The 27,640-nt window shown below is 49.3% G+C and overlaps 1 protein-coding gene across 1 annotated transcript; it reads right to left on the bottom strand.

The window, feature by feature from the left end:
- Positions 1–1,168: 1,168 nt before the first annotated feature.
- TRPV1 (transient receptor potential cation channel subfamily V member 1) lies at positions 1,169–25,658 on the bottom strand. The gene is made up of 15 exons (XM_029211930.1): positions 25,204–25,658; positions 24,292–24,446; positions 24,065–24,217; positions 23,543–23,683; positions 23,099–23,397; positions 22,067–22,246; positions 19,371–19,529; positions 18,004–18,099; positions 16,527–16,597; positions 13,300–13,465; positions 12,836–12,902; positions 9,699–10,021; positions 8,666–8,793; positions 7,866–7,981; positions 1,169–2,077 (listed from the first exon to the last, which is right to left on the bottom strand). The coding sequence occupies exons 1-15, from the start codon at positions 25,569–25,571 to the stop codon at positions 1,905–1,907; spliced, it is 2,595 nt and encodes an 864-aa protein (XP_029067763.1). The 5' UTR covers positions 25,572–25,658; the 3' UTR covers positions 1,169–1,904.
- Positions 25,659–27,640: the final 1,982 nt, after the last annotated feature.

Genomic DNA, 27,640 nt, shown 5'->3' with positions numbered 1-27,640 from the left:
GCTGAGTTTGGAGGTTTGATCCAATTTGCAGACATTTGAAAATATCTAATGTCTGCACATTTTCTGAGGAAGGCCTACGGGTAAAGCAAGGAGTCCCAAACCCAAACAGGAAGCAGAAGCCCGCACGTCTCCCTTCCAACCCTGGGCTAGGCTGTCATGCCCCAGCCCGTTCTCTGCCATGCAACCTGGCACCACAGTCAAGTTCTGGCTTTGGAGTCACGTTTGCCTGGGGTCAGACCCAGGCATTGCTGTTTACTCGCTGTGTAAACTTACTAACTGTTCCAGTCTCAGTTTTCTCATCTATAAAATGGAGCTAATAATAGCTCTTCATGGGCGATTAGGAGGCTTACAGGATAACGAACATGGAGCACATCACATAAACACTCCCTTCGTTCTAGCCGTCAGTGTTCTTCTGCTATGCTCATTTGCCATGGTCTGGCCATGTCTCACTACACGCCTGGCCGCTTCGTCAACCAGACTCAGGATCCTCTGCTGGGCTTGTGTGTGGAGGTAGACGTGCTGCTGGAGAACTTGGAGGAGGGGGTCCCAATGCTCCCTCCGGATAGACTTCTCACAAAAGGGCTGAAGCCCGGCTGCAGCTAATGTCATCCTTCATCTTGGGAATCAACATCCAACAATTTCACGACTAGGCAGCTCATTCCACACGCCACAGACATAACAAAACCCGCCAGTGTTTGGGACAGAGGGCTTTTCTAAATCATTCTTTCTTACATTCTAGTCCGTAAAGCAGGGATCCTCACACTTTTCCATAAAGGGCCAGAAAGGAAATATTTTAGGCTTTGCAAGCTATTCAGTCTCTTGCAACTGCTCAGCTCTGTGTTGTAGCATGAAAGCTGCCAGAGACGGTACAGAAATGAAAGGTTGCCTTGTGTTCTAATAAAAGTTTGTTAACCAAAACAGGTGGCGGTCCAGACTTGGTCCCTGGACCACAGTTTGCTAACTATTGTAGGTGTATGCATGCAGGAGTGCCCTCACCCACGGGTAACAACTAAAGCATGACCAGAGGCTCCTAGCCATACAAGGTAGTACACACACGCACACACACACACATGTGCACACACAGAACACACGGAGCCAATGAGCTACGCCGGCTCAATGACTGACATGGAGTTCACACTTGATATGACATATGTATTTATTTCTGTACTTATCTGATGGATGGCAGGATGGGTAGAGGTGGAAGTAGGTATCACTGTAGGCGAGCAGGATTATGGCCACTACAGAGGGAAGATCATTAAAAAAATTCTTGCCACGCGGCTTTGGGACATTGTTCTGTACTTTTATTTGAACAGCGATAGAGCTAATATTTTTGGAACTGTGATGGATCACACAAAAAGAGGGAGTCACTCCAGAAACACCTGATTCTGGCAGAGCTGAGAATGGGGCCAGGTTCCCCCACCTTCTCGGAGGAGCAACCATCGTCACCCCCAGACCACTCTGGACAGGGGAGATGTTAAGGACAAAATAGACAAGGGCTTCGGCATTTTATCTCAAAGAAGTGTTTTGTTCTAAAAGGTGTTTCCCTGGGCATCGCTGCCTTTCACTCCCAGGAATATAAAATCAAAGGAAACTGGGGCATCGCATACATGCACGTGGCGATTTCTCATTCGCCATGTTTGACAAAGTCAGTAAAAACTGGAAAGCAATATCCTTTTGTGTTAGGAGAGTCAGCTGGGGACAGTGAGGGTGGCGTGACTATCTCTACCCGTGCATCCAGCAATGCCTCCTGCAGCTTGTTCCGTGCGGTCTAGGAAAGGGCCTGCGAGGAGGGTGCTGGTAGGGCCAGGCTGCTGAAGCATCACTGGTGGCCCCTACACACCCTCTTACCGGAGACAGTGGGCTTTCCTAAGGCCCACAGGGTTGAGAGCACCCTGTGTGGTCCCTCACTTCTCCTCTAAAGCAGCAGAATCCTTGATGATATCGGCGTCTTCTGGCTTGAGGGACCCCGCGAAGTGCTTCAGATGAACTTCCTCAGGCTGGGCAGGGTGTCTTTCTCGAGTACTTGCATCTCTTAAGAGGGGAACCAGGGCAAAGTTCTTCCAGTTCCTCCCTGCAGCTGAAAGATGAAACACCATTACTGCTTTGGAAGCAGCAAAACGATACCAAACAGTTGTTTGCTGGCCTTACCACCCTCCAGATAAAAGGGGGCACAAGCACATCGGTGCTTCCGGAACACAGGGATCAGTGCCATTTCCTCTTTCCTCACCTGATCAAGGAGGCTCATCTGCTCTGGCAGCTCCTAAATTCTCCTCCTCGACCCCACCCTGACTTGCTTGTGGCCTCAGGATTGTCCGGTGCTTGCTGCTTTCAGCCTCGGTTTCCTCCCTGCCCATGTGGGAGGGAGAGCAATGCTGGGGCTGCCCTGGGAGCGGCTCCACACCAGGTCAGCTGCAGGGTGATGAACCCCAGCCAAAGAATGAGGATTTGGGGTTCAGGCCCCACCAGGGAATAGCAGATTGGGAACAATGCCAAGGGAACCATGGTGACACTGGGCCTTGAAGTGGGCTCTCATGTGTGGCCTGAAATCCCAGGAAGCCCCTGAGGAGGACCCACTGTCACCCCCAGAGCGATCTCCAGCCCCTCCCTCCCCCCAGCAACCTCAGAGAAGTGACAGCCAAGAGGAACAGCTGTACGTGCTCTCCTTCCGCTTGCCTCTGGCTGGCCATCTTGGGTCTGATCTTTCTAGAAAACCAGCCTAAATTCACACCTTTCGCCCTCAGGCCACAATTCAGGCTCCTCTGCTGGTGTCCTGCACTGGTCACATCTCAAAGGCATCAGGAATGTGGGAGGCTGGGCCCATTGTGACCTCCCAGCTGAATTCTCCAGGCCTCGGGTTTCCCCTGGGCCAGCAGGCTGACACTGGCCTGCCCCCGTTCACCACAGCCTGATGCAAGCACCAGGAGGATGTTTCAGGGAAGGCATAGAAGCAGGAAGCCTCCACGGGGAGACAGGCCAGGTGCTCACTGAAGATACCATCTTCTGGCTGGATGGATGGTGGGGATACCCCTCTCAGAGACCGCTTGGCCCAGCTCCAGTCCCTGGGCCCTCAAAGCAGGCATGGGGCTCCCAGTGCCTGCTTCCCACAGTCCTGATACGAAGACCCCCTCACGTGCTCTCCCTAGCTCAGCTACTGACCACTTTCCTCCCTGCCCTTTCTCTCTTGCGCTCCCTCACGCCTTCCCAATCACTAGTGCTATGTGGGTGGGGAGAGTTCCTTGTTACCTGAATAATCTGATTATTCATTACGGGAGTTTCCACTGTTACGAGGTTGTATAGGAAAGCAAAATCCTCAGGAAATACTCCCTAATTAAGCATAGGTGTGAAACCAGGGATCCTCTAACCATCTCCTAGCCCCTCCCCAAGTAACATGAGTGTGTGTGTATCCCTGCCACTGGATCAATGTCTTTATTAATAGCACAGTGAATGTGCGATGCCTCAAACAGCCAACAATGTCATGCAAACACAGTGCAAATCAACTGCAAAGTGAAACAGCACATCTTGTAAAAAGGTGTGTGGTTTCATGAAATCAATGAGAGCAACGTTGGAAAACTACTCAAATCACTTGCAAAGCCATCTTTGAACGGCTCTGTGGTGAAGCTGGACCAGTTAACAACCGAAAAAGAGATAATAAGTGTTATGACATGACACGGGGAGTGCTTCTAATGAAACTTGTGGGGAAAGTATAGGACTGCAGGAGGCCCTTGGGAACACTGATGAAGCCCTTGAGTAGTTTTCCAAAAGTAAGCCTCTTAATAAAATAGATTTCCACTTCCAGCTCTGATGGAGTATCTAGTACTGGGCTAGCCATCCTGCTATAAACAATCATAAAACTGGACAAAATACATGCAGCAAACGTCTTCAGGCATAAGACAATAGACTGAGAAGCTGCAATTGCCGAGAGCAGTGAGATTCACAGGGTGAGCCCTGTGATCGCCCCAACGTGTTGCTTAGGGACAAGTTCTCAGACTAGAGTGCAGCGAGCTGGAGTCTGAGCAGAGTGTAGCAGTGCCTCTGAGCTAAGGAAGAAGGGGGCAGCCGAAGCAGCCGTGCCTCTGAGCAGCCGAAGCAGCTAGAATCTGTGGGACAGGGTGCAGGAGATGAGGAAGAAGGGAGCTGTAGGGGTAGAGGTCCAGAAGTCTTTGGGGTGGGGTCCCCCCGAGTCCTTGGCTGACAGTTGGGCTGTACTTGCACAGGCTTCTCAGACAGTGGATGCTATGGGGTTGAAAGTGGGACAGAGACACCAGAAGTTGAGCCGTACTGAGGGATATTGGAGATCCAGCCCAGCCAGTGGAGAGACCTCCTCACCACCCTTTTTCTACTCTGAGGATCAAGCTAAAATACCAGAAATACCCTACTTACTGTACACACACTAAAGTAAGATCTACTCAAGAGCCACCCTAAAAAGCCTCTAACCAAGCCCTGACAAGATCCACAGTGGAAACAGTTTGGAGGTTGAGTCCTACAAGTTTGATGGGATTGGCAAATACCTTGGAATTTCCACAGGCCTACCACAATAAAGGTTAAAACTAAGCCTACACAAGTTCAAGGTGATTCATCAATAACTGAACTGCCAACTAGGATAAAAATTCAATCAACTGTCTCTACAACATATTATTACGATGCCCAGTATACAATTGAAAGTTACTAGACATACAAGAAACAAGGAAATGTGACTCACAGCCAGGAAAAAAACAGTCAATAGAAACTGACCCCAATAGAAATTCCATAACCAATAGCCTAACACTTGAAATGTAATATTCACTGGATGGGCTTAATAGCAGTTTAGAGATGACTGAGGAAAGTGTCAATGAATTTGGAGACAGATCAATAGAAATTATCAAATTTGAGAAATAGAAAAAAATTGAGGAGGAATGAACAAATGAAACCCACAGGACAATATCAAATGGTCTAACATGCATGTAAAAGGAGCAGATAGGGAGACTAAAGCAAAGTGTATATAGTTTCCAAACATATTGATGTACAGATCCAAGAAGCTCAGCAAACCCCAAGCAGAATAAAACCAAAGAAAACCACACCTAAGCATATCTTAGTCAAACTGCTGAAAAGCAAAGATGAAGAGAATGTTTTGAAAGCAGCCGGGGCTGGGGTTGGGGGCGGGGGCGGGGCGAGGGTGGGGAGACACACTACAGACAGGAGAACAGCAGTGCAAATTATGGGTGAATTTTCATCAGAAACAGTGGAGGCCAGAGGACAGCAGAGAATCACAGTTTAAGTGTTAAAATTAAAAACAACAACAACAACAAAAAACCCTGTTAACCTAGAATTCTATATCCAATGAAAATATCCTTCAAACATGAAGATGAAATCAACATTTTCAGGTAAACAAAAGCTGATATAAAACTAATCTATACTGATAGAAATTAGATAGTTACCTGGGATGGGGAGGGTGGAATTGACTACAAAGGGGCATGAGGGTCTTTCTGGGATGATGGAAATGTTCTGTATCTTGAGTGGGGTAGTGGTTGCCTGAGTGTGTACATTTGTCAAAACTTATCAAACTGTGCATTTAAAATGTGTGCATTTTATTGTATGTAAATTACATCTCAATAAAGTATACTTTTTAAAGTTTGTGAAATATAAAAAAATGAGCTTCTCTATGAAGCAATATCAAACATGCAGTGTCATGCTAACAGGCAAGTTTGCCTGAAAAATCATGCCCTTTCCCCGAGCGAGCCAAAAAAAAAAAAAAAAAACTATCAACACTTGATTCATTTGTTCATTTAAGAATTAGCAACATTGAGCTTCCCTGGTGGCACAGTGATTAAGAATCCGCCTGCCAATGCAGGGAACACAGTTTCGAGCCCTGGCCCGGGAAGATTCCCACATGCCAAGGAGCAACTAAGCCCGTGCGTCACAACTACTGAGCCTGTGCTCTAGAGCCTGTGAGCCACAACTACTGAGCCTGCGTGCCTAGAGCCCGTGCTCTGCAACAAGAGAAGCCACCACAATGGGAAGCCTGTGCGCCGCAACGAAGAGTAGGTCCCGCTCGCCGCAACCAGAGAAAGCCTGTACACAGCAACCGAGACCCAACGCAGCCAAAAATAAATGAATAAAATAAATAAATTTGTTTTTAAAAATTAAAGAAAAGAATTAGCAACATCAGCAAATTGGCAAAGTAGGCAGCTCTAAACACCCATGCCTCCACAAAAACATTTTTTAAAAAGGCAGAAACTTTAGAACCAATGCAGTCAGAACTCTGTGAAACAGTCCAAGGTTTATAGCAACTTAAAAATGTTAGGGAGCTAAAACTACAAAACTCTTAAAAAAAAAAACAAACAAAAACAACACAGGGGACAATCTTCCTGACATTGGATTTGACAATGATTTATTGGATATTACCCCAAAAGAATAGGCAACAATGGAAAATAATAGATAAATTGGGCTTCATCAAAATAAACGTTTTGTACATCAAAGGGCAACTCACAGAATAGGAGAAAATATTGACAAATCATATACCTGATAAAGAATTAATATCCGAAAGTTACAAAGAACTCCTATAAAAAAAATTTTTTTAATGGGCAAAGGGCTTGAATAGGCATTTCTCCAAAGAATATCTATAGATGGCAAATAAGCACATGAAAAGATGTTCAAAATCATTAGTCATTATGGAAATGTAAATCAATGAGATACTACTTCACATCTATTAGGATGGCTATAATCAAAACGAAAACAGGAAATAACAAGTGTAGGTGAGGAAATGAAACCCTGGTACGTTGCTGGTGGGAATGTAAAATGACTCAGCTGCTGTGGAAAACAGTTTGGCAGCTCCTCAAAAAAGTTAAACCTAGAATTACCACATGATCCAGCAGTTCTACTACCACCCAAAAGACTGGATATTTGGAAATCAAAAAGAATCTTGTACACTAGTGTTCACAGGATTATTCACACTAGGCTAAAAGGTGAAAACAATACTAATGTCAGTGAACAGATGAATGGATGAATAAAATATGGTATATACATTCCATGGAGCATTATCGAGTCAGACACAAAAGGACAAATATTGTGTGATTCCTCTTATACGAAGTACCTAGAATAGGGAAATACATAGAGACAGAAAGTAGAATAGAGGGGCTGGGAGGAGGGTGAAATGGAGATAACTGCTGAATGGGTACAGAGTTTCTGTTTGGAATAATGAAAACATTTTGGAAATAGGTAAGGGTGACGCTTACACAACACTGTGGATATAATTCATGCCACCAAAGTGTACACTTTGAAAAAAATGATTGAAATGGCAACTTTCATGTTATATATATTTTACCACAACTTAAAAAAAAAAGAAAAACAGACTTAGTGCAAGGTTGTAATTATAACTCAAAATGTGTTCAATATAAGACTAGGTTTGCCTCATTTTTAGGTAAATATCTTCCATTAGACCTTTCATTTCATGTCCACTGTTAAAATGTTTACTATTAATGATGAAAGGACTTTTTCTGGTAGTGATTTTCCATGGGGCTCCTCTGTTCAAGGTGTACATTTTCTCCTCCCACTCTTCCCTCCTCTGCCTGCCTGGATGTGTTGGGCCGGGTGAGAGTCCCTGTTTGTGTCCGTAAGCCTCACGGAGCTAAGGACAGACGCTGGGTGTGAGGACTGGGGAAGAGGAGACAGGGCACCCACAGGGAGGCTGGACGTGGGCTGACGGCTTCCTCTGGGGCACTGACAACCAGGGGGCCGTGCAGAGCCAGCGGGCACGGACACACAGAGCAGCGGGCTGCGCAGGTGTGCAAGAGAGCACGGGAGCACCCATGACTATGTGGGTGGCTGACACCTGGGGCTGCTCCAGGAGTGGGGGACCCCAAGGCTTCAACTGCCCACCTTCCCCTCACCTCGGCCCGACCGCAGGGAGAAGCTCAGGGTGCGTTTGATGCCCTCACAGTTGCCCGGGTCTTCATTGATGATGCCCACGTTGGTGTTCCAGGTGGTCCAGTTCACCTCGTCCACCCTGCAAGGGGAGGAGGTGAGGGAGCAGGGAGCAGGGAGCTGGTGGTCCACAGCCAGCTTCCCCGCCCTGCAGGCCACGCCCATAGATCAGGATGGGGAGACACAGCTGGCGAGAGGGAGGCACAGAGGGGCCTGCCTTTTGGACACCACCCCTGAAGATGAGTTCTCTGACCACACTGTGGGACCCAGGAACTTTAAAGATTGGATTCCTGGTTCTGACCCTGATCGCTAGGTGACCCCTTCTGGACACCTCATTTACCAGTATTTCACAGCTGGGTCCCACCATCTGGGATCTATGGTGGGGCCCCTATGCCCACAGTCAACCCCTAGGGCAGCCCCTGTACCTACAGCTGCCTTGGGAGAGTCCTTTATGTTCATGACTGGGCCCAAGAGACCCTGAGAAAGGCTTATGTTGTTCCCACAGGTGGTTCCAGGTGGGTCCTCCATACCCATGCTAAGCCCTGGAATGGCCCCTGTACCCACAGCTGGCTCTGGGTGAATCCCCAGGCCCACAGGTGAGCCCTGAGTTAGGCCCCTGTACCCACAGCTGGCTCTGGGTGAATCCCCAGGCCCACAGGTGAGCCCTGAGTTAGGCCTCTGTACCCACAGCTGATTCTGGGTGGGTCCCAATATCCATAGCTTAGTCCCCAAGTTCCCCAAGCTTTGATTCTTGCCTGGGAATTACCTGAAACACCACCTGTAGTCGTCCTTGCCGTCAGCTGTGTACCCCACCTGCAGCAGCTTGCCGGAGCGAAAGGCCTTCCTCATACACTTAAGGAAGCTCTTCTCCGTGTCCAGGATGGTGATGGCTCTCTGCAGGATGACACAAAGGGCAGAGGGGCAGAGGGTTCATCCAGGAGCCGCCCCTGGCTGCCAGTGTCACCTGCCAAGATCAGCGTCTGCAGGGTCTCTCCCCGTCCCTGCGCCTCCGAGCTGGACCTCCAGAACCCTCTGCACCAGGCTGGTTCCCACAGCCAGGCGGGTGCACATTCCATGGATGGAGCTCAGACCTGCACAGGCACTGCTGGTGCCTTCCGGGTCTGGGCAGGGCAACCATGAGTTAGATGGAGTGTGCCAGCCCCAGTTCCTCCCCTGAGGAGCTCACAAAGGGGCAACGTGGTATAGTGGCTAAGAGCAGAGGCTCGGGGGTGAGACTGCCTGTGCCGAGTCCTGGCTACCTTGGACACAGATACCTAACTTCTCTATGCCTCGTGCCTTCACCCAAAAATGGGGAGAGTGAGAGTGCCCTCTTGGTAGCATTATTGTAGGATTAAAGAGAGCATGTATGTAAGACACTTAGAACAGTACCTGGTGTAGAGCCAGTGCTACTTAATAACAATGATGCTTTTATTATTAGTTGGAAAGGCAGATGTAGACCAGGTGTCTCAAAGATGCAGCTCTCAGGGCCCATCCCATATTAGCTGCTTCCCGAGTCTGGTCTCTGGTGCCCACTCTAGATGGAGTTCCTCTGCAACAGGCACCCCCGTGGGGCTGAACCCTCCATCTCCTCCCCGCAGGGACTGCCCAGCCCACAGTAGACACAGAGTCTGCAAACACCCGCTGGTGACCCTGGGCAGGGACCCCTGTGGGAGGAGCCAGGGGGAGCCAACTGAGGGAGAGGCTACTGCCTGAGCCTGCAGCCTGGCTAGGCTCTCTGCACCCTCCCCAAAGCGTGCAGGGGACCCCCTCGTGCTGCACACACCCCGCCAAGCACCCACCTGCAGCTTCCAGATGTTCTTGCTCTCCTGTGCGATCTTGTTGACCGTCTCGCCCATGAGGGCAATGAGCATGTTGAGCAGGAGGATGTACGTGAGAATCACATAGGCCAGTAACAGGATGACAAAGACAGCCTTGAAGTCATAGTTCTCCGTGAACTCCAGGTCACCCATGCCGATAGTGAACTTGAACAGCTCCAGACACGTGGAGTACAGGCTGTTGTAGGAGCTGTCGGACGGCCGGCAGCCAGGACCTCGCCACCTGTGTGACGTCAACTCAGCCGACACGGAGCCATTCTTCCCATCCTCAATCAGTGTCACCACCGCTGTAGGGCATGGGGAACATGTGGCTGGATGGAAGCCAAGACCCCAGGTTCCCCAACATGCACACCCACTACCCCCAGGATGGGTCTGCGGCAGGAACTCTGGCTTGGCTGTGAGGCACCTTTGTGTGATTTTTGTTTTTAAAAGCACTCCCTTCTTCAAAACTATCCATTTGTCATAATACACTGTTTTATTAATAGAAAAGTTTTATCATCAAATGCTGAAATAAATATATATGCACAATGTGATACAGCCACACGTGTGCAGTGCACAAGCTGCCCAACCTTACATGTCAGCCCTGGGTCCGCATCTACTTTCTCAGTCACACCTTTGTCTGCCTGTGCCCCTTAGAGGGTAGCCCAGAGCCAGCCCATTCCAGAACCATGGGGGCTAAGCAGCTCAGATCAGAATGGCTTCTTGCTGCATTCTGTACTCTTCTTTGGGAGATGTACTCCAGAGCCCGAGAGCTTCTGTAGCAGTTGTGCCCCATGGTTACTGCATAACCCCCTTGGCCTTATCCCCTCCTGTGGCTCAGACCAAGGGCCAGAGCCCACACTAATCCCTACGAGATCCCTTCCAGTCAAAGCTGCCCATCACTCCCAGACAGGATACCACGTGAACCATGTAACAGTAAGACTCAGATGGGGATCAAAGCAGGACTCAGTTGCTAAGAGAATGATGTGGTGTGTCAAAAGGGCACAGGAGCCAGCTGCAAGGGACTCCTAATGACTATGTCTCAGAGAATCTGAGCGTGAAAAGAAATGATAATAGTAAGGAGTTATAACCCACTTCACAAAGTGAGAATCCACACACACACAAAAGAATCAAAGAGGCCCTACTGATGTAAATAAATAAATCAATGTAGGAGAATGGAAACCCCTTCCATTACATTACTGTAGGGAAAGCTCTTCCAGACAATAGAATGCCAGCTAACAAACGTAGAAAGAATAAATTAGAAAATTATCATTTGGCAACCATCACAGGATCAGGTGATTCAGGTGGGAACCATTAGTGGATGCTAAAACCACTGGGAGAAAGTTTGATGAGAAACAGGATATTCACAGTCTCAAAGCATCACCTCACAAATTACTTATCAATTACAAAGGGAAAGATAATAACTTGACAGTGGATAAATCTGGTAGACCTACCGAAACCAGGTAACCAAAGTTAACATCACCAGAGGGAATGTAAATTGGTGCAGCTACTATGGAAAACAGTATTGAGTTTCCTTAAAAAACTAAAAATAGAGCTACCATATGATCCAGGAATCCTACTCCCGGGCATATATCTGGAAAAAACAGAAGTTCTAACTCAAAAAGATACATGTACTCCAATGTTCATAGCATCACTATTTACAATAACCAAGACACGGAAGCAACCTAAGTGCCCATTGACAGATGAATGGATAAAGAAGATGTGGTATATATATATATAATGGAATATTACTCAGCCATAAAAAAGAATGAAATACTGCCATTTTCAGCAACATGGATGTACCTAGAGAATATCATAATAAGTGAAGTAAGTCAGACAGAGAAAGACAAATAGTATATGGTACCACTAATATGTGTAAGCTAAAAAATAATATTAATGAATCTATAAGCAAAACAGAAACAGACTCACAGACATAGAAAACAAAACTTACCATTATCAAAGGGGAAAGGGAAGAGGGGAGGGATAAATTAGGAGTATGGGATTAATAAATACAAACTGCTATACACAAAATAGACAAGCAATGAGGATATACTGTATAGCATAGGGAACTATATTCAATATTTTGTAATAAACTATAATGGAAAATAACCTGAAAAAACATACATATATGTGTGTAACTGAATCACTTTGCTATACACCTGAAACTAACACAATATTGTAGATCAATTATACTTCAATTCTGAAAAAAGAACCACAAAGTTATCATCAGAAATGGGACAGACAGACATCACGGGACTCCTGATATAAGGAAGACACACATTACTTCACTGATATTCTGACCAAACATGTATACCGAAATCTAATTGTGAGGAAACATCAGACAGACACAAACTGAGAGACATTGTAAAAACTGGTCTTTACTCAATAAAAATGCTAAGATCACAAAAGAGAAGGAAAGATTGAGGAACTGCTCCCAACTGAAGGAGACTAAACAGACTTGACAAGTGAATGTAATGCGTGATCTGGGATTTTCATTTCTGTAAAAGATATTTTTAGGACAATTGGTGAAATTTGAATAAGGCTGGAAATGAGCTAACAGTCCTGTATTGGTATTGATTTCCTGATTTTGATCATTATGCTGTGTTTATGTAAGAGAATGTTCTTGTTTTTAGGAAATACACACTGAAGTATTTAGCGGTAAAGGACTGAACATGTCTGCAACTCACTCTGTTCTTTTAAGTATGGTGTAGTGTGTGTGTGTGTGCGTGTGTGTGTGTGTGTGTGTGTGTGTAGCTGGGAGAGAAAGTGATTTTTTAAATGTGGTAAAATTTGGGGAACCTGAGTAAAGACTATAGAGAAGTTATTTGTACTATTCTTGTGGCTTTTCTGAAATAACATCAAAATTTTTAAAAAGTTTAATTGAGCCAAAATGCAGCTATACTATAGGTAAGCAGCACTTCATACCTCTAAAATGACTTAAAATCTTTTATGAATCAATTTCTAAGTTCTCCTACTATTTCAGTGTATTCACTGTCCATCTGCTCTGTCACCTGCAGACACACACCCTGGTGGGCCTCTCCCCACCCAGCCCTGCAGGGTCCTCAGGAAGCTGAGGTCAGCGGGACCCCCTGCCCCCCACCAGCCCTGACCAAGCCCGTTACCTGTGGAAAACCCAAATAAGAAAACGAGGTAAACAAACATGAAGCGACACAGGTCTCTCAGGATCATCTGCGGGAGAGAGCAGGCTTGTCAGAAGCAAATCAAGGCCCGGGAGGGGCCAAGGGAAGGGCCAGGACTGTGTCGGCCTGGGGGTTCATCTTGAGCCCAAGTGGAATCAGAGGACAGACAGGTAGGTTTGGTTTGGTGGTTTTCAGCTCAGGTGTCATGAGGGAGTCACCACAGCTCCCCCCGCCCCCTGCCCATGGGCCTTTTTCTGGTGGGAGAGGGGGGCCTGGCATGTGGCAGGTCAAGTTTCAGTTGTTGGGGAATTCTCTGCAAAACTGGGTCTTAAAGCAGCACCTCCCCAGACAATGCACAGAGGGTGGATGGAGTGTGTGGGACCGGGTCCCACACACTCAGGAGGTAAACGGGCTCTGCGGAGAACCGCTCCGGCACCGGCACCCACCTTCTCAATCATGACAGCATAGATGCCCATCTGCTGGAAGCCGCGGGTGTAGTAGAGCATGTTGGTCCAGCCCATGGCCAGGGAGAAAACCATGGAGGCCACGTACTCCTTGCAGTGGCAGAAGTATAGCACGACGGTCCCCAGCATGAACAGCGACTGCACGAAGCTGACGGGGGAGGGACAGCAAGCCCTGTCCATGGGCACCGGGGGGCCTGCACCCTCACAGACAAGACCCCAGATGCCTGGACCTCTCCTCAGAGGCACAGCCCCAGACCACGGGTGAGCTGGGGATGGCTGTCCTCCCTCCTTTAGCCCATGAGTCTCAGTGGGAGGAGTATCGCTCCCAAGAGGCAAAAATCAGTTCGGGGGGTGGGGGGCGGGGTGTTGCATGTGCAAAATCTTATCCTTTTTACACACAAAACACAGATACAAATACAGTACATAAACGCATATATAGTACATTTGCAGTAGGAGATTTCATGGGAGGGGCAGTTAGGAAAAAAAATTTCTAAAAAGGCAATAATGAAAAAAGGCTGAGAAACAGGGCTGTAGCTCCAATAGCCTCCCTGCCCAGTCCCTGGGAACAATAACCTCACGGACAACAGAGAACCTAGGAGGCCTAGGCCTCTGAGGAGGTCTAGGCTGTGCTCTCCTGAAAGAACCACAGGTAGAGTCTGCTGGTCCTCAAACTCAGGTGAGGAGCCAGGGAAGACGTCCTTTCACTCTTTAGTCTGGTGAGGGCTGCCCTAGTCGGAGCCCTGGACAGGCTGGAGGACGTCTGGACGATCCTATGGTCATTATCCTACGACGATCCTGTGACAGGGTCTGCTCAGTGGTCCCTTCTTTACTTATTCGTCCCAGGTCTCCTTGTTCATCATGGCCTCCTCCCGGAAGTGCCCGCCCAACAGCTGCACTAACACAGAAGCCTGCACTGACCACCCAACCTCCCATTTGTGTGTGAGAACCCAGCAAAAAGTCAGCGCTGTGCTGATGTGAGTGTACTGAAAACTAGTGCCCCTAAACTGGCTCGTTAATTGGAGTTCTGCTGCAAAGAAAAACTATTCCTCGGCATCTGCAGACCCTTGGCCAAAATAAGAACTGACGCCAGTTGACATAGGCAAATGGAGTCCCCACCTAGGAATTCTGGAAGCTGGGACGTAGTGAACACATGGAAACTGACCTAGCAGACCCAAGAAAGCCAAAGCCAAATCCATAGTGCGGAAACCTGAGAACCAACTCGTTTCATCAAGGAAACTCAAAAGGCTTTCGAGGGGAGGTGAAGAGACCTGACGTGAGTAAGAGTGGAGGTGCTGTCTCTGAAGAAGATAAAGCAGAGGGTCTTTGGACCCGGTTTCATCAGACACCCAAGAAAGCATTGGTATTTCACCCAAAACAGGAGATTATGTGATTTCTATACAAGACATTACGTAAAGCCCTCTTCTCCACTCAGCTCTCAGGAAGCTGGCAGCTAGACTTCTTCCCTCCGGAAAGAAGATTGAAAAGATGCAACAGATTGACTTTGGACATTCTCCAGAAAATAGTTTATCTAGACCAGACTATAATGCAGCTAAAAATTGATAAGCACCGGGCTTCCCTGGTGGCGCAGTGGTTGAGAGTCCGCCTGCCGATGCAGGGGACACGGGTTCGTGCCCCGGTCCGGGAAGATCCCACATGCCGCGGAGCGGCTGGGCCCGTGAGCCATGGCCGCTAAGCCTGCGCGTCTGGAGCCTGTGCTCCGCAACGGGAGAGGCCACAGCAGTGAGAGGCCCGTGTACCGCCAAAAAAAAAAAAAAAAAAAAGATAAGCCCCATTCACACATTAAGAGCTTCCAACCAGCTTTTCAATCCCCCACTCTTAATCATGAGCAGACATCAAAGATTTCCAAATATTCCGAGAATGGCCTCCACATGAGAGAGAGAACAAAACAAGCAAATGGGAATCAACAATTTGGAGAAAACAAAAGCTACGCAAAAAGAAAAAAATTACCAAAAACTATCTTAATAGTCGTAGACAGACAAAAGAAGATATTGCATCCATGAAACAAGAATAAAGTGTTATAAAAGGGAACAAATAGGAGCTTCCCTGGTGGCGCAGTGGTTAAGAATCCACCTGCCAGTGCAGGGGACACAGGTTCAAGCCCTGGTCCAGGAGGATCCCACACGCCGCAGAGCAACTAGGCCCGTGCGCCACAACTACTGAGCCTGCGCTCTGGAGCCTGTGAGTCACAACTGTTGAAGCCTGCACGCCTAGAGCCTGCGCTCCGCAACAAGAGAAGCAACCGCAATGAGAAAAGCCCGCACACTGCAACAAAGAGAAACCCCGGCTCGCCACAACTAGAGAGAGCCCACGTGCAGCAACAAAGACCCAACGCAGCCAAAAATAAATAAATAAATAAACTTACTAAAAAAAAAGAAAAAGGGAACAAATAGAATTTTTTTAAAAGAGCACTTAGGAATTAAAAACATGATATCAAAAATAATAAACTCAATAGAAAGACTGGAAATTAAAATTGATTTGAACCTCCCAGAAAGAAGAGCCAAAAATAAAGAGAACACAAGTGAAAAAATGTAAGAACTAGTTCAGGACTAAGTCAGGAGCTTCAATGTACAAATCACAGGAGTTCCAGAAGAGAGATCAAGAAATAATTCAAGAAAATATACAAAAAAATAAAGGACATAAATTTATAGATTGAAAGAGCCCACTAAGTACCCAGAACATTGGATAAAAACAAATCTGCATCAAGAAACATCAAGTTTCCAAACACTAGGAATAAACAGAAGATACTATAGGTTTACGAAGAGAAAAACCAAAACAGGTCTTAAAAGAGGATTCAGAATCAGAATGGCTTTGGACTTGTCACCTTTAATATTGAAAGCAAAGAAAAAATGGAGAAATATCTTCAAAATTTTAAAAGAATTTTATAACCAACCTCACTATCAATCAAACGTGAAGGTATAGTAGAAATATTTTCAGATGTGCCAGATTTAAAAGAAATTCCCTAGCACCTGGAACATACCTGGCACAGAGTGGACCCTCAGTATTCCTCACCCGACAAACGTTTATTGGGTGCCTTCCATCATTCATTCAACATGCTTGTGAAGCCCTACTATGTTCCAGGCCCAGCGGATGTGAGAGAATGAATGAGAATGGGCTGATTGCTGTAACCCCAGGTCTCATGGCCAAAAGATGCTATCTGCTACAGAGGCATAAGAGTCAGTATCACTTACAAAAGCATCTCACTGTAGCTGTCCACAAATAAGGTCTTCAGTGATGGCCGTCTCTGCAGGAAATATTGAATCTGCAGGTAAACAGAGTAAGATCCCAGGAAAGGTTAAATGGTGAGCGCCCAGAATGCTTCCTAAATGGAGCCACGATGGACCATGGGAGTGCATCAAAGCAAAGATAATGAAGACAGTGGAACAGGATGGGTCAGGCTAATGGGGTAATGTTATGTACTCGGTCAGGAAGATTTTTTTAAATAGAGTGGAATTACAGCTATACCTAGAAGCAAAGATGGGAAGGAAAACCACCAAAATGTTATTAATTGCTGTGCTTGAATGATGGAATTGGGTGATTTTTTTTCCTTCTTTTTAATTTGTACTTTTTCTTCTTAATTTTCTTAAAGAAGTTTGAATTACAGTAAAAATTCTTTAACCATCCTCCACCGAACTAACTCTCCAGGATAAACCAGTGCTCTCCACTCCCCGAAAACATTCTGACTGATGCCCACGGTGCATGCTCCCCTCCAGGACACCCACACCCGCCTTGCCCTCCCACTGGTTAATCCTGTTTGCCAATAATGCTTTTTGCCCACTGCACTTGCTACTGCAGCTTTGTACTTTACTAAAATATAAACTAGGAGGGTGAAAATAAACAGAAACAGTTGTTTCTGTGAAGACAGAGTCCAGTGATTTGGAAAGACTCCTTAAAGGTGAGTTACTGAAAAAAAAAAAAAAAAAAAAAGAGGTGTAGCTTAGATCAAAAAGATTAAGGGGGGGCTTCCCTGGTGGCGCAGTGGTTGAGAGTCCGCCTGCCGCGGGTTCGTGCCCCGGTCCGGGAGGATCCCACATGCCGCGGAGCGGCTGGTCCTGTGAGCCATGGCCGCTGGGCCTGCGCGTCCTGAGCCTGTGCTCCGCAATGGGAGAGGCCACAGCAGTGAGAGGCCCGCGTACCGCAAAAAAAAAAAAAAGATTAAAGGAAAAAATCATAATAATCTCAAATTCTGCATTCAGGTCCCTTTGTACATGCAACAGTGGTTCCACATATATTAGAAGAATGGCCAAGGAATATGCATGTTTGAGTTTTTAGTTAAAATAAAATGGTTCCAGTATACATATAGATTTCTTTCATTATTCAGAGCTATAATGGGCTGTTTCAATTAATTAAACAACTACTAGTCATGATCCTGTCTCTTAAGAGGCTTCCACTCTATCTCTGTAATTAAATATTACATTCAGTGGAGCGCCCTGACTGCCTGTCTTCAAGCATGACTGCTCTGGGTCTGCAGGGACCCACTGGGCAAACCTGCACCCTCCCACAGCCGTGAATGCCTGAGGGTTCTCATCTTCACCTGTTTGTCTCTAAGCTCCTCTATCAGGGCCATTATGTGGCTGATGAATTAAAAAGTGGGTGAGCGCTGAGTGAGTCTCTTGACTTTTTGTTTTGGTGATAGTGGAAACTCACGGAGTTGGAAGGAATGCTTACCCCTCGGAAAAAAAAGTAGACTCCCCCTGCTACAGAAAGAATCTCTCCAGTGACTCGGAAATAGCCCCCAACGGTGTGTTTCAGCTTAAAGGGAGGCTGCAAAGGGCAGAGAAGTTAGTGATTCCATTCACTCATTCATTCATTCGACAAACATTTACCTGGTACAGAGCCCTGCGATTAAGACCCAGCCCCTTCTGGAGAGGCTCAGCCTCCATCAGGAGAGAGAGACACAAATAAAGACAATGCATAATTATGGGGACACCTGCAAGGAGGCCCCTCTGTGGGACCTGATTTCCAAAGTGGCAGCTTCCAGCTGCTAAGAGGGGTGTCCTTGCTGTGCTGTGCTGTCTCCTGGATGATGCCCTAACCTGGAGCTCTGCTTGGCTGGGAGGACGGCGGTGGCATTAGGTGGAGGCACCCTTACAGATCCAATGTCATGTGCTTCCTGCTGTTCCCACAGCCTATGGCGAACCCCTGGTCTCCCAGAACCGTCAAGGTTCCCCACGGATGGTGGAGGGAGAGACGTCACCGTCACACACACACACGCACGCGCGTGTGCGCGCACACACGTGTGTGTGTCGTCCTTGTGTTTCAGCCACAGTTTTCCAGAGTGGGTTTCCTTCCAGCCTATCATCCATGTTTAATAAGCACTAGTTCACTAGCTTGTCTCATTAGCACATATTTCTTTTCTCTTAAAATAAAGTCATTAGATGGCCTTAATAGTTGTATAGAAATTGGGTTTCACCTAACTAGGAAGTTGAGCTCTTCAACCAAATTTACAAGCAAGGCAACCTGGAGATAAAGGCAGCAAGTTAAGTGCTTGGATACTGAATGGAAAGGACTCAGTTCAGAAACTTGAGGGAGTCTATGGCTCCTGGTAGCGGAAAAAGTCTGGTCTTAAGTTAATCTGATGCATAACCCAGGGCCTGGCTTAGAAGAAGCCCTCAAAGTACATGTCCAGGGAATGAATAATGTGCAAGTGAGTGAACAAAAGTAGGCAGGTGAGAGGGCTGGCAATGTGCTCCAGGCTGATGCCACCTGGGACCCTGAAGACACCCAGATGAGCGGAGAGCTGCTTCTGGAGCCCCAGTTCCTGCATCCTTTCTAACCTAGTACTGCCCCTCTGCAATCAGGGACCTCAGCGACCACAGGCTCGGCCTCTCAGAACCTGGAAGCTAAAGGAGGGGCTGAGAACAGGAGAGGGGTGTGAGACGACCAGGAGAGGGAGGACTGAGCACAGGGACGTAAGATCTCCAGGTGACTCTTCCACGTCTCCAGGGTCTGGCCTGGGCCCGTGGTCTTGGGGTCTTATAGGAACGCCCGTCCCCTCCCCTTGTCCCCCGCAGAGGCCTGAGCCTCAGGCGCACCCGGCCTTCCACAGGCCTGTAGTAGGCGGCCGTGGTGAAGATGATCATATACAGACAGTAGATGAAGAAGTTGAAGTAGAAGATGCGCTTGACGAATCTGTCCCACTTGTCCTGCAGAAGGCGGTTGAGCGGCTCCACTAAGAGCATGTCATGGCGATTCTAAGGGGAGCAAAGAGGAGTGAGGCTCACCCACCCCGGACCCGACTCATAGGACCACATCACACCCACGTCTCTGCAGGCCACGCCCTCAGCTCGGACAGCGGCGGAGGGTCACGGCCGGCTCCCCACGTGGCCCACCCTGTGGGCCTCAGTGTCTCTGTTGTGCAGCGAACAAGGGGTGAAATTGGACACGTGACCCTAAGAGCCCCTGACACTCAAGAGCGTACCAGTGTCACCCGACATTCTACGCCCACTCTCCGTAATAACGCTCTCCCAAGAGCCTACATCCTTGCTGTTCCCACAGTATCGGGACGAGGCTGGCACAGGCAGAGCTTAGCATGAGGCTGCTGAGGGAGAGGCCTCTGAATTCCTTAATTCTCCCATTTCCGGGCCTGAGTCAGACAGGCTATCCAGGTGGGAGCGGCAATTACCTATGCATGAGACTGAAGGGAACGGGGAAGTCTTTCCTGCCTTGAGTGGGCCCAGTGCCTGGGATGCCACCATTACAAGTATTGCTTTGGGGCAAAAGTCTCACATCAACGAGCTCTCTGTAAAGTTCAAGTACTCCTAGGATGTGGATGAGCCAAAATCAGGTCATCCTAGACTTTTTGGGCCATTGAGTGCAACTCTGACCCAAGCTGGAGTTCCCCAAATAAGGACCATGTTCAGTGTCTTCTTGAATACCTTTGGGGATGGGAAGCTCTCTGCTGCCCCAAGAAGCTTGTCGGGAAATTCTGCTCTCTGGAGTAAAGTTGGTCTTCTCTGCTTCCCACCAGTGGTCCCCGCTCTGCACTCGGGACCCCAGTACTGCATTCCAGCCCTTGAAAGCCTCCAGAGATGTGCAGATGGCAGCCGTGGCCCCAGAGCCTTCTCCTCTCTAGGCCAAACACCCCAGTCCTTCTTGAGGTTGTTTCCTACCTGGGCCAGCCCTCTGGGAACACTTACATCAGGGATTCTGAGTCAGAGGCCCAGATTCAGCATGGCAGCCCAGGTGGGAGCTGACAGGACAGAACAAAGCAAGCCAGGCCTCTCCCTCCTCTGGATTCTGCCCCTGTAAATGCAGCCTCTGCCCTGTGAGACATCATGGCAGCCCATCATCACCAACAGCACAGACTACAGCCCCCAAAGTCAGCCTCAGGGCCTGGAGCATCTGTCACCTTAGAAAGATGGGACAGCAGTGGTGGCAGGATAAACTTTTCATTAAGTGGCATTGGGACCCTCATTTGTAAACAAAATAAGTAAGACACCTACCTCACACATACACAAAAATCAATTCTTGATAAATTTAAAAGCCAAACATAAAATACCTACAAAGGAACTAAATATAAGTATTGGAAGGTGTGTGTGCAATCTTGAAGTGGAAAAGGCTTTCCAAAGCAAGATACAAGTCACAAAAGCTATGAAAGAAAAAGTCTAACCAATTCGACTCTCAAAATGAAAACTCTGTATAAGCAAATGATGCAAATGAAGTTTGCAAGAGACTAGGAGACTAGGAGAAAATAAAATATCTGAAACATGTGCAATAGAGAAAGGATCAATTCATTTCGTAACAAGAGCATCTACACACTAAAAGAGTAAGGCAAACAGTCCAGTAGAAGAGATGGCAAAGGACAAGGAACAGGAAATCTACCAAAGAAATATGAATGGTTGAAAACACATGAAAAAATTCTCAGCCTCACGGTAAGCAAGAAAACAAGAATTAAGACATCAATGAGATAGCATTTTGGGCTCCATGGGCTTAAACTAGGTTAAAAAAAAAAGATTGGTAATACCCAGGTTGGCAAGGACACAAGTAGATGTGTACCCATGGGTGGTGGGCAAGTACATTCATGAAATCTTTCTGGAGGCCATACTTTCTGACTTAGCAATTCCAGTTCCAGGTGTCCTTCATAGAAAAATTCTCAAACCCATGCCAAGTGGCCGGTAGCATTGTAGTAGGAAAAAAAAACAACGAAATAACTCAAATGTCATTCTGTGGATATTTACACCCCATTCCTTCTATGGAATACTTGCAGTAATTTTTTTTAATAAAGCAGACTCATATGTGCTGATATAAAACTATCTACAGGGACTTCTCTGGCGGTCCAGTGGTTAGAACTCTGTGCTTCCACTGAAGGGGGCCCGGGTCCGATCCCCGGTCGGGGAAGATCTTGCAAGCCGAGCAGCGCAGCCAAAATAAAAAATTTAAAAAATTAAAAAATAAAACATGCCACTAAGTGAAAAACATGGTTGTTCTGTACTATATAAACAAAATGAAGCTACATGTTTTTATATGGTAGAAAAAGAGGATTCTTTTCTTGTCTATGTACTTTTGAAATATTTAAGTTTTATGGGAATATTATCATATATTGACTGTATGATGCAGGAAGACATTCGGTGGGAATGAATGGGGAGATGAGACCGCAGGGTGTAGGCCCCGGGTAGCAGGTTTCCATTGATGGGAGGGGCCAGAGCCAGATTAGGGAGTGGGAGTAGGGGCTGGGGTGCAGTGAGACCCGAAGCCCTTCCTGGCTGGGTCCCAGCCTCAGCCCACTCACAGGTGTCTCACTGCTGCTGTAGGCAATCACCTCCAGCACTGAGTTCTTCTCACAGGTGTCGATGCAGGACAGGTCATACAGTGAGGAGTGCACGGGCCCGTAGGCCCACTCGGTGAACTTCCTGGACAGGTGCCTGCACTCGGGCTCCTGGATCTCCCTCTGGAGAATATAGGCCAGGACCTGCCGCAGGGATACAAGAGCCTGTTAGAGGCCAGCCTGGGGCCCTGCGCAGGCTGCATTCCCTACCAGCTCTGCTCCAAGAATAATTCTGTTTCCCAGCCCATTGGAGACCCCAGCCAAGCCCCAGGAGAGCCCCACCCCCATCTAGCAGCCTCCTGACCACCATCAAGATCAACTTCCCACTGCCTCAGACCCCAACTGCAGCCACATCGGACCCATCACCTGATCACACCTGGCCCCCCATTTCTCCCATCTCACAGTGAAGGACTGCAGTGGTCCATTCTAGAAAACCTCAAGCCAGAAGGAAATAATAAAACCAAGGTTATAAAGGTTATAAAACCAATGTTCTCTTCCTAAGAGACTCAGTATGAACAGTCAAGCTCCCAGAATCCTCTGGTACTGAGAAGCCCCTTCCCCTCCAGTTCCCAATTGCCCAGCCCCACCTTCAGCCTTCCATGGCCTGACATCATCCACAGGCTTGGGCCTGCCCCACCCCATTAGGATCCCATATCACCCAAAAGTCCTATCTTCCATGAAAAAACACCAACAGCTTCTTTTTCCATTTCACCCTCAGCTCAACCCACCCCCATCCCCAGACCCCAGCGCCCCACCCCCATTCTGTGTCTTGTCGGTGATGCTCAGAGTTGGAAATAAGAAACGGCCACGTATGAGCTGATGAATTCTGCTCAGCATCTCACAATTCCCCTGGCTGACTCTAATGCCCCCTGCCCTCCCTCTACAGGCTGGTGGGGCAGCACCAGGGCTCTGCGCGGTGGCGATGTCAGAAGCTTAGGAAGGTAGGCAGGCCCCTCCCACAGCACCCCCTGCTCAGGCATGATGCCCCCTCCCTACCCCGATCTTCCCACTGCTGGCGGCCAGAGCCAACGGTGTCAGCCCCTTCTTGTTGGTGAGCTCCTCCAGCTTCAGCGCGGGGTGCAGTCTGGCCCCCAGGATCAGAATCTCATTGTACATGCTCGTCACAAACTTGGTGTTGTCGGCCGTGTTGTCAGCCACCTCCACCAGCGCGTGTAGCACAGTGTTGCCCACCGAGTCCCTGGCGCTGATGTCGGCCGACTGCCAGGAGTTCTGCAGCAGGAACTTCACGGTGCCCAGCTGGTTGGTGCACGCAGCCAGGGAGAGGGGCAGCTCACCTGCAGCCAACACAGGCAAGTGGTGGGCTTCCCCAGGAAGAGACTGGCCCTTGCACCACCCAGCCTCCAACTCCCCCCGTCTCCACCTCAAACCTCCCCTTAGCAATCATCAAAAAGCCAAGTGTCTACCGCGTGGTCTCCCCACCAAAATAGAAGCCAGGCCGCCCTTTGGTTTTCTTAAAGAAGTCCCCATTGGCCGCGGCCTGGACGTCGGCCCCGTTCTCCACCAGGAGGGTCACCAGTGCCATGTTCCGTCTCTCGATGGCAATGTGCAGTGCTGTCTGGCCTGTGGAGGACGCGTGCTGTTGGCTTTGTGCTCATCGTCCTGCGGGGGCTGCCCGGACAGGTGCCAGGGGTGGGCGTGGGCAGAACATGCAGCATGACCCCCCACCAAAGGAGGCCCAAGGAGGCCCTGAGGCAGGAGTAGAGACCCCCAGAACAGGGAACACCAGACTGGGAGCTGAAGGAATCAAAATGACCCAAGTGTAAGGAGCACCGAGCGATTGGCGGTGGGGGGTGGGGGGTGCAGGGACCCCCAGGACCAGGAGATCCCAACTCAGTGGCTGGACAGAGAGTAAGGAGCTCAGAGCCTTTCCCGGGCATGACGGTGCCCTCCTGGCTCCAGGCAAACTTGTGGGCAGAGCCATGCCGCCCGGGCCTCCCTCACCCTTGTAGTAGCCGTCCGTGTAGCTGGCGTTGACCAGCTCCTTCAGGCTGTCCGTCTGCCGGGCGATCTCCAGGAGAAGGGGGATGGTGTCGTTCTGCCCGTCGTGCAGGTTGAGCATGGCTTTCAGCAGGCAGGTCTTCCCTGTGTCCGGGTCTGCAAGACAAAGTGGGGGTCAGAGCAGGCAGCAAGGCGGGGCTGCTCCCAGGACCCGGCGGCTTCCGGGCCACCTTTGAATTCGCTGTCCGTGAGATGCTTCTTGCTATTCTTCAGAAAGAGCAGCAGGCTCTCCAGCTCTTCACAGTTATTCTGAGCAACAGCTTCGAAGATCTTCCTGCGATCATAGAGCTTGAGGTTCTCGGCAGCAGAGTCCTGGGATGGCTGCCTATGGACCAGAAAACACCTTCGTCTCACACTCGGTCTCAGCCCTGAGGCCTTCAGAGCCTGTCAGGGGGCACAACTAAACCCCGAGGCAAACCAAAAGGGGAAAAAACACGATACAAAACCCACCGCTCAGTCCAGGCTGTAACAGGGAACAGTGGGGCGCGTGTACCCCTGTTGTGTCCCCACCCTGTGTGTAGGCATCATCTAGAAAGTCTTTGCAGGCTCCACTTCCTCCAATACCCAGGCCACTTACTTCTCTGCCTGCTCAGAGGCTGGGGGAGCCTGGAGGGGATGGAGGGCAGGGGTTTGGCTGGCCTCTGCTAAGTGAAAAAGCATCCTCACAGGGCCACAGAAGCCATCCAGCCCTGTGCAGTCCCTGTCCTGCTTCGGGGGAGGTGGGAGGCCTGGTGCGCTCTCACTGGAACTGCTTTGCACTCTGTCTAAAAGCATCCTGCACCTGAGCCTTCCAACTCAGAGGCCTCATGATTTGGGCTGGTGAGCGTTCGAAGCCTCGACCCAGAGATCAGCCAGCAGCTAGGATCAGCATGTATGCCAGCATGTGCGGCCCCATGTCCCGAAGGGCCTATGAGTACAGACGCTGGACCAGGCGACCTCTGGAGGCCCCCCAGCTCCCTAGCTCTATGACCTTCAGCCCATAAACTCGAGTATCACATGGTGTCTCCATGGCTGGGGCCTCAGCCAGCTGGGCCAGTTAGGCTCCTGGTGGAGAGGGAGGCTGAGCTCCAGATGCAGCTTACCTGGCACAGGTGGGACCATCCCCAGGCCTCTGGACGGTGACAACAGGGCTGACTGTGATGGCCGGGCAGGATGCCAGCTGACCTTCCTCATAAGAGCAGTCCATGAGGGATGTGTCCTCCGAATCACCCTTTCCAAAGAGCCGGCTGCGGCTCTTGGCCACAGGGAAGCTGTGGGGCTTGGCTGGAGCTGGCCTGGAGTTAGGGTCTCCATCTAGGAGCTCTGGGCAGGAGTCCTCTTGACGCAGGTCCTGAGATTCCCGTAAGTCTGAGCTCCCCCATTTCTTCATCCTGTCAGATCCTCTGTGGCCCGAGAGGCGGCCTGCGGGCAGCCACCAAGATCGGGTTTGCTCCCAGCTGGAGGGCTGCATGACCCTAGCCCCCACTGCCCTTGTTGCAAAGGCTCCTGTGAAGCAGGACAGCCCAGAAGTCCGACAGCTCCTGCCCCCAGCCTTCCAGAAAGGAAGCTTTCAGGGGTGTTGTACCTCCCACCCCAGAGGCCTCAGGGGGAGCAGGCCTAGCAGCCCCATGGCCAGCAGCCTCCAGGAATGAATGAGCCCCCTGCTTGGGACCATCAGGATGGATGGTTCCTCCTCATCTCTGGGCCTCAGTTGCCTTGTCTGCAGAGTAGGGATGATAACCACTGCTCTGCCTCCCTCCAAGATCAGAATACGGGAAACAGGAGGAGAGGCTAATCTCTGGCTGTGCATCTGGGGAGGAGCTCAGGATGGCTCAGCCCCAAAGAGCCGAGCAGTCTGCGTCCCCAGGAGCAAGGTGGCTGCTGGCAGAGACTGGCACTCACACTCCACACTGCATGGGCCCTTGGGTGCTGTGTGTCACCCCCCCCCCCATCAGCCACGCACTCTCCTACCTTTGCTCTTCGACCTGGCTGCTGCAACGGTTGAGTTTGCAGGGGATTTTTTGCACTTTTTGTCATCTTTGTGAAATTAGTATATTTCAAGCATCCTGGCCCTAAACTTTTAGACTTTAAGTGATTCAGCGCCGGTGGGCCTTCTAGGCCTGAACACCTGGACTTACACTGGCAGCTGGTGCCAGCACCTATGGCTGTAAACTGCTGTTGATACTGTTTTCCACTCTTTCTTAACCTCCTTTCCTACTCTTCCCCTCCCGACTGGGCACCATCACTCCCTGGTACTCAGCGCTGTCCCACATCTCAGGGACCTTGGCCTCCACAATGCCTCCACAAGGGGTGCTTTTTCCTCCTTCTCCTCTTGTCCAAACCACACCACCACTTAGATGCCACCTCCCCACTGATGCCACTTCCTCCACGTCCCCTAATCCCTGCACTCATCGTGCTGCTCCCCTCCCCCTCCAGAGGGGCCCAGTTCATTTCATCCCTCCTCACAGCCCTCTTAGCACCGTCCACCATGCAGTCTAGCAATTTCTATGCCTCACCGTTATCTCCGCACCCTGCCCTGTGAACTCCACCTGGGCAGGGCACTTACCAGATCCATGTCTTTACGAAAAAAAAAGCTGTGCTGGGAAAGGAGTGAGATCAGATACAGACCCTCTGGCTCCCATTTCCATAGGAAGTTAGAGAGATTCATGTTCCGGCAGTGGCCGGATTCCAGAAAACAGCCACTGAAGGAATGGGAGGCTTCTCAAGCCTGCATGTTCAAGTGAAAGTTCAGGCAGTGAAAACTCAGAGCATGTGACTGGGCTGTGACAATAACTCGACTATGATCTGATGCCCAGATCCACGCGGAAAAAGAGGCAGCCTTACCATTTCGCATCCTGTGAATAGGACAGACGATGACTACAGGCTCATTTCCACTCCTGCCTGTTGTTCTGCATTCAGGAGGGCCTGAGTCTTTCTCTGATTCATCCATTAGGTGGAAACCCTGCTGCAGGAAGTATGCCCCACTTCCAACCAACACCCATGTGTGCATCCCATCATTCAACACCCATCCACTGACACTACTGGGTGCCCAGCCCGGTGCTGGGGGCACAGAGAGGACTGAGACCCCATCGGAGACAGAAACTAGGTGCTGGCTGGGGCAGGGGAACCACAGCAGGGCCCGGGGTGCTGAAGAAGTCTTCGTGGAGGAGGTGACAGATGAGCTGGGCCTGGAAATGGAACAAGGCTGGGCTGGGACTAGGGAAGAGGATGGAGACCCCCAGAGAAGCTGATGAAGAGGAAGTCAGTGGGGTCGGAACCAGATGGCTGTCAGCCCTGAACGCCAAGGAACAAGATGTGGACATTACTGCTCAGATGGCAGGAAGCCATGAGAAGCTTCCCATCGAGGCCTGTTCATAGGATGGGGATCGTATTGGCGATTAAAAGGCATGGGAGGCTAATGAGAATGAGAGGAATTGATGTGTTTGAGCCCATGTTGTGCAAAGGAAAACACTGTTCTAACACTTTACAGGCATTCACTCGCTTTATTCTCACATCTCTAAGAGGGAAATATTTTATGGA

Source organism: Monodon monoceros, unplaced genomic scaffold (genome assembly GCF_005190385.1).
Source record: "Monodon monoceros isolate NGI ecotype Baffin Bay Population unplaced genomic scaffold, NGI_Narwhal_1 Super_Scaffold_9, whole genome shotgun sequence".
Classification (NCBI taxonomy): domain Eukaryota; kingdom Metazoa; phylum Chordata; class Mammalia; order Artiodactyla; family Monodontidae; genus Monodon; species Monodon monoceros.
Note: the sequence above shows the minus strand (reverse complement) of the source record. Positions and strands in the feature narration are given on the sequence as shown.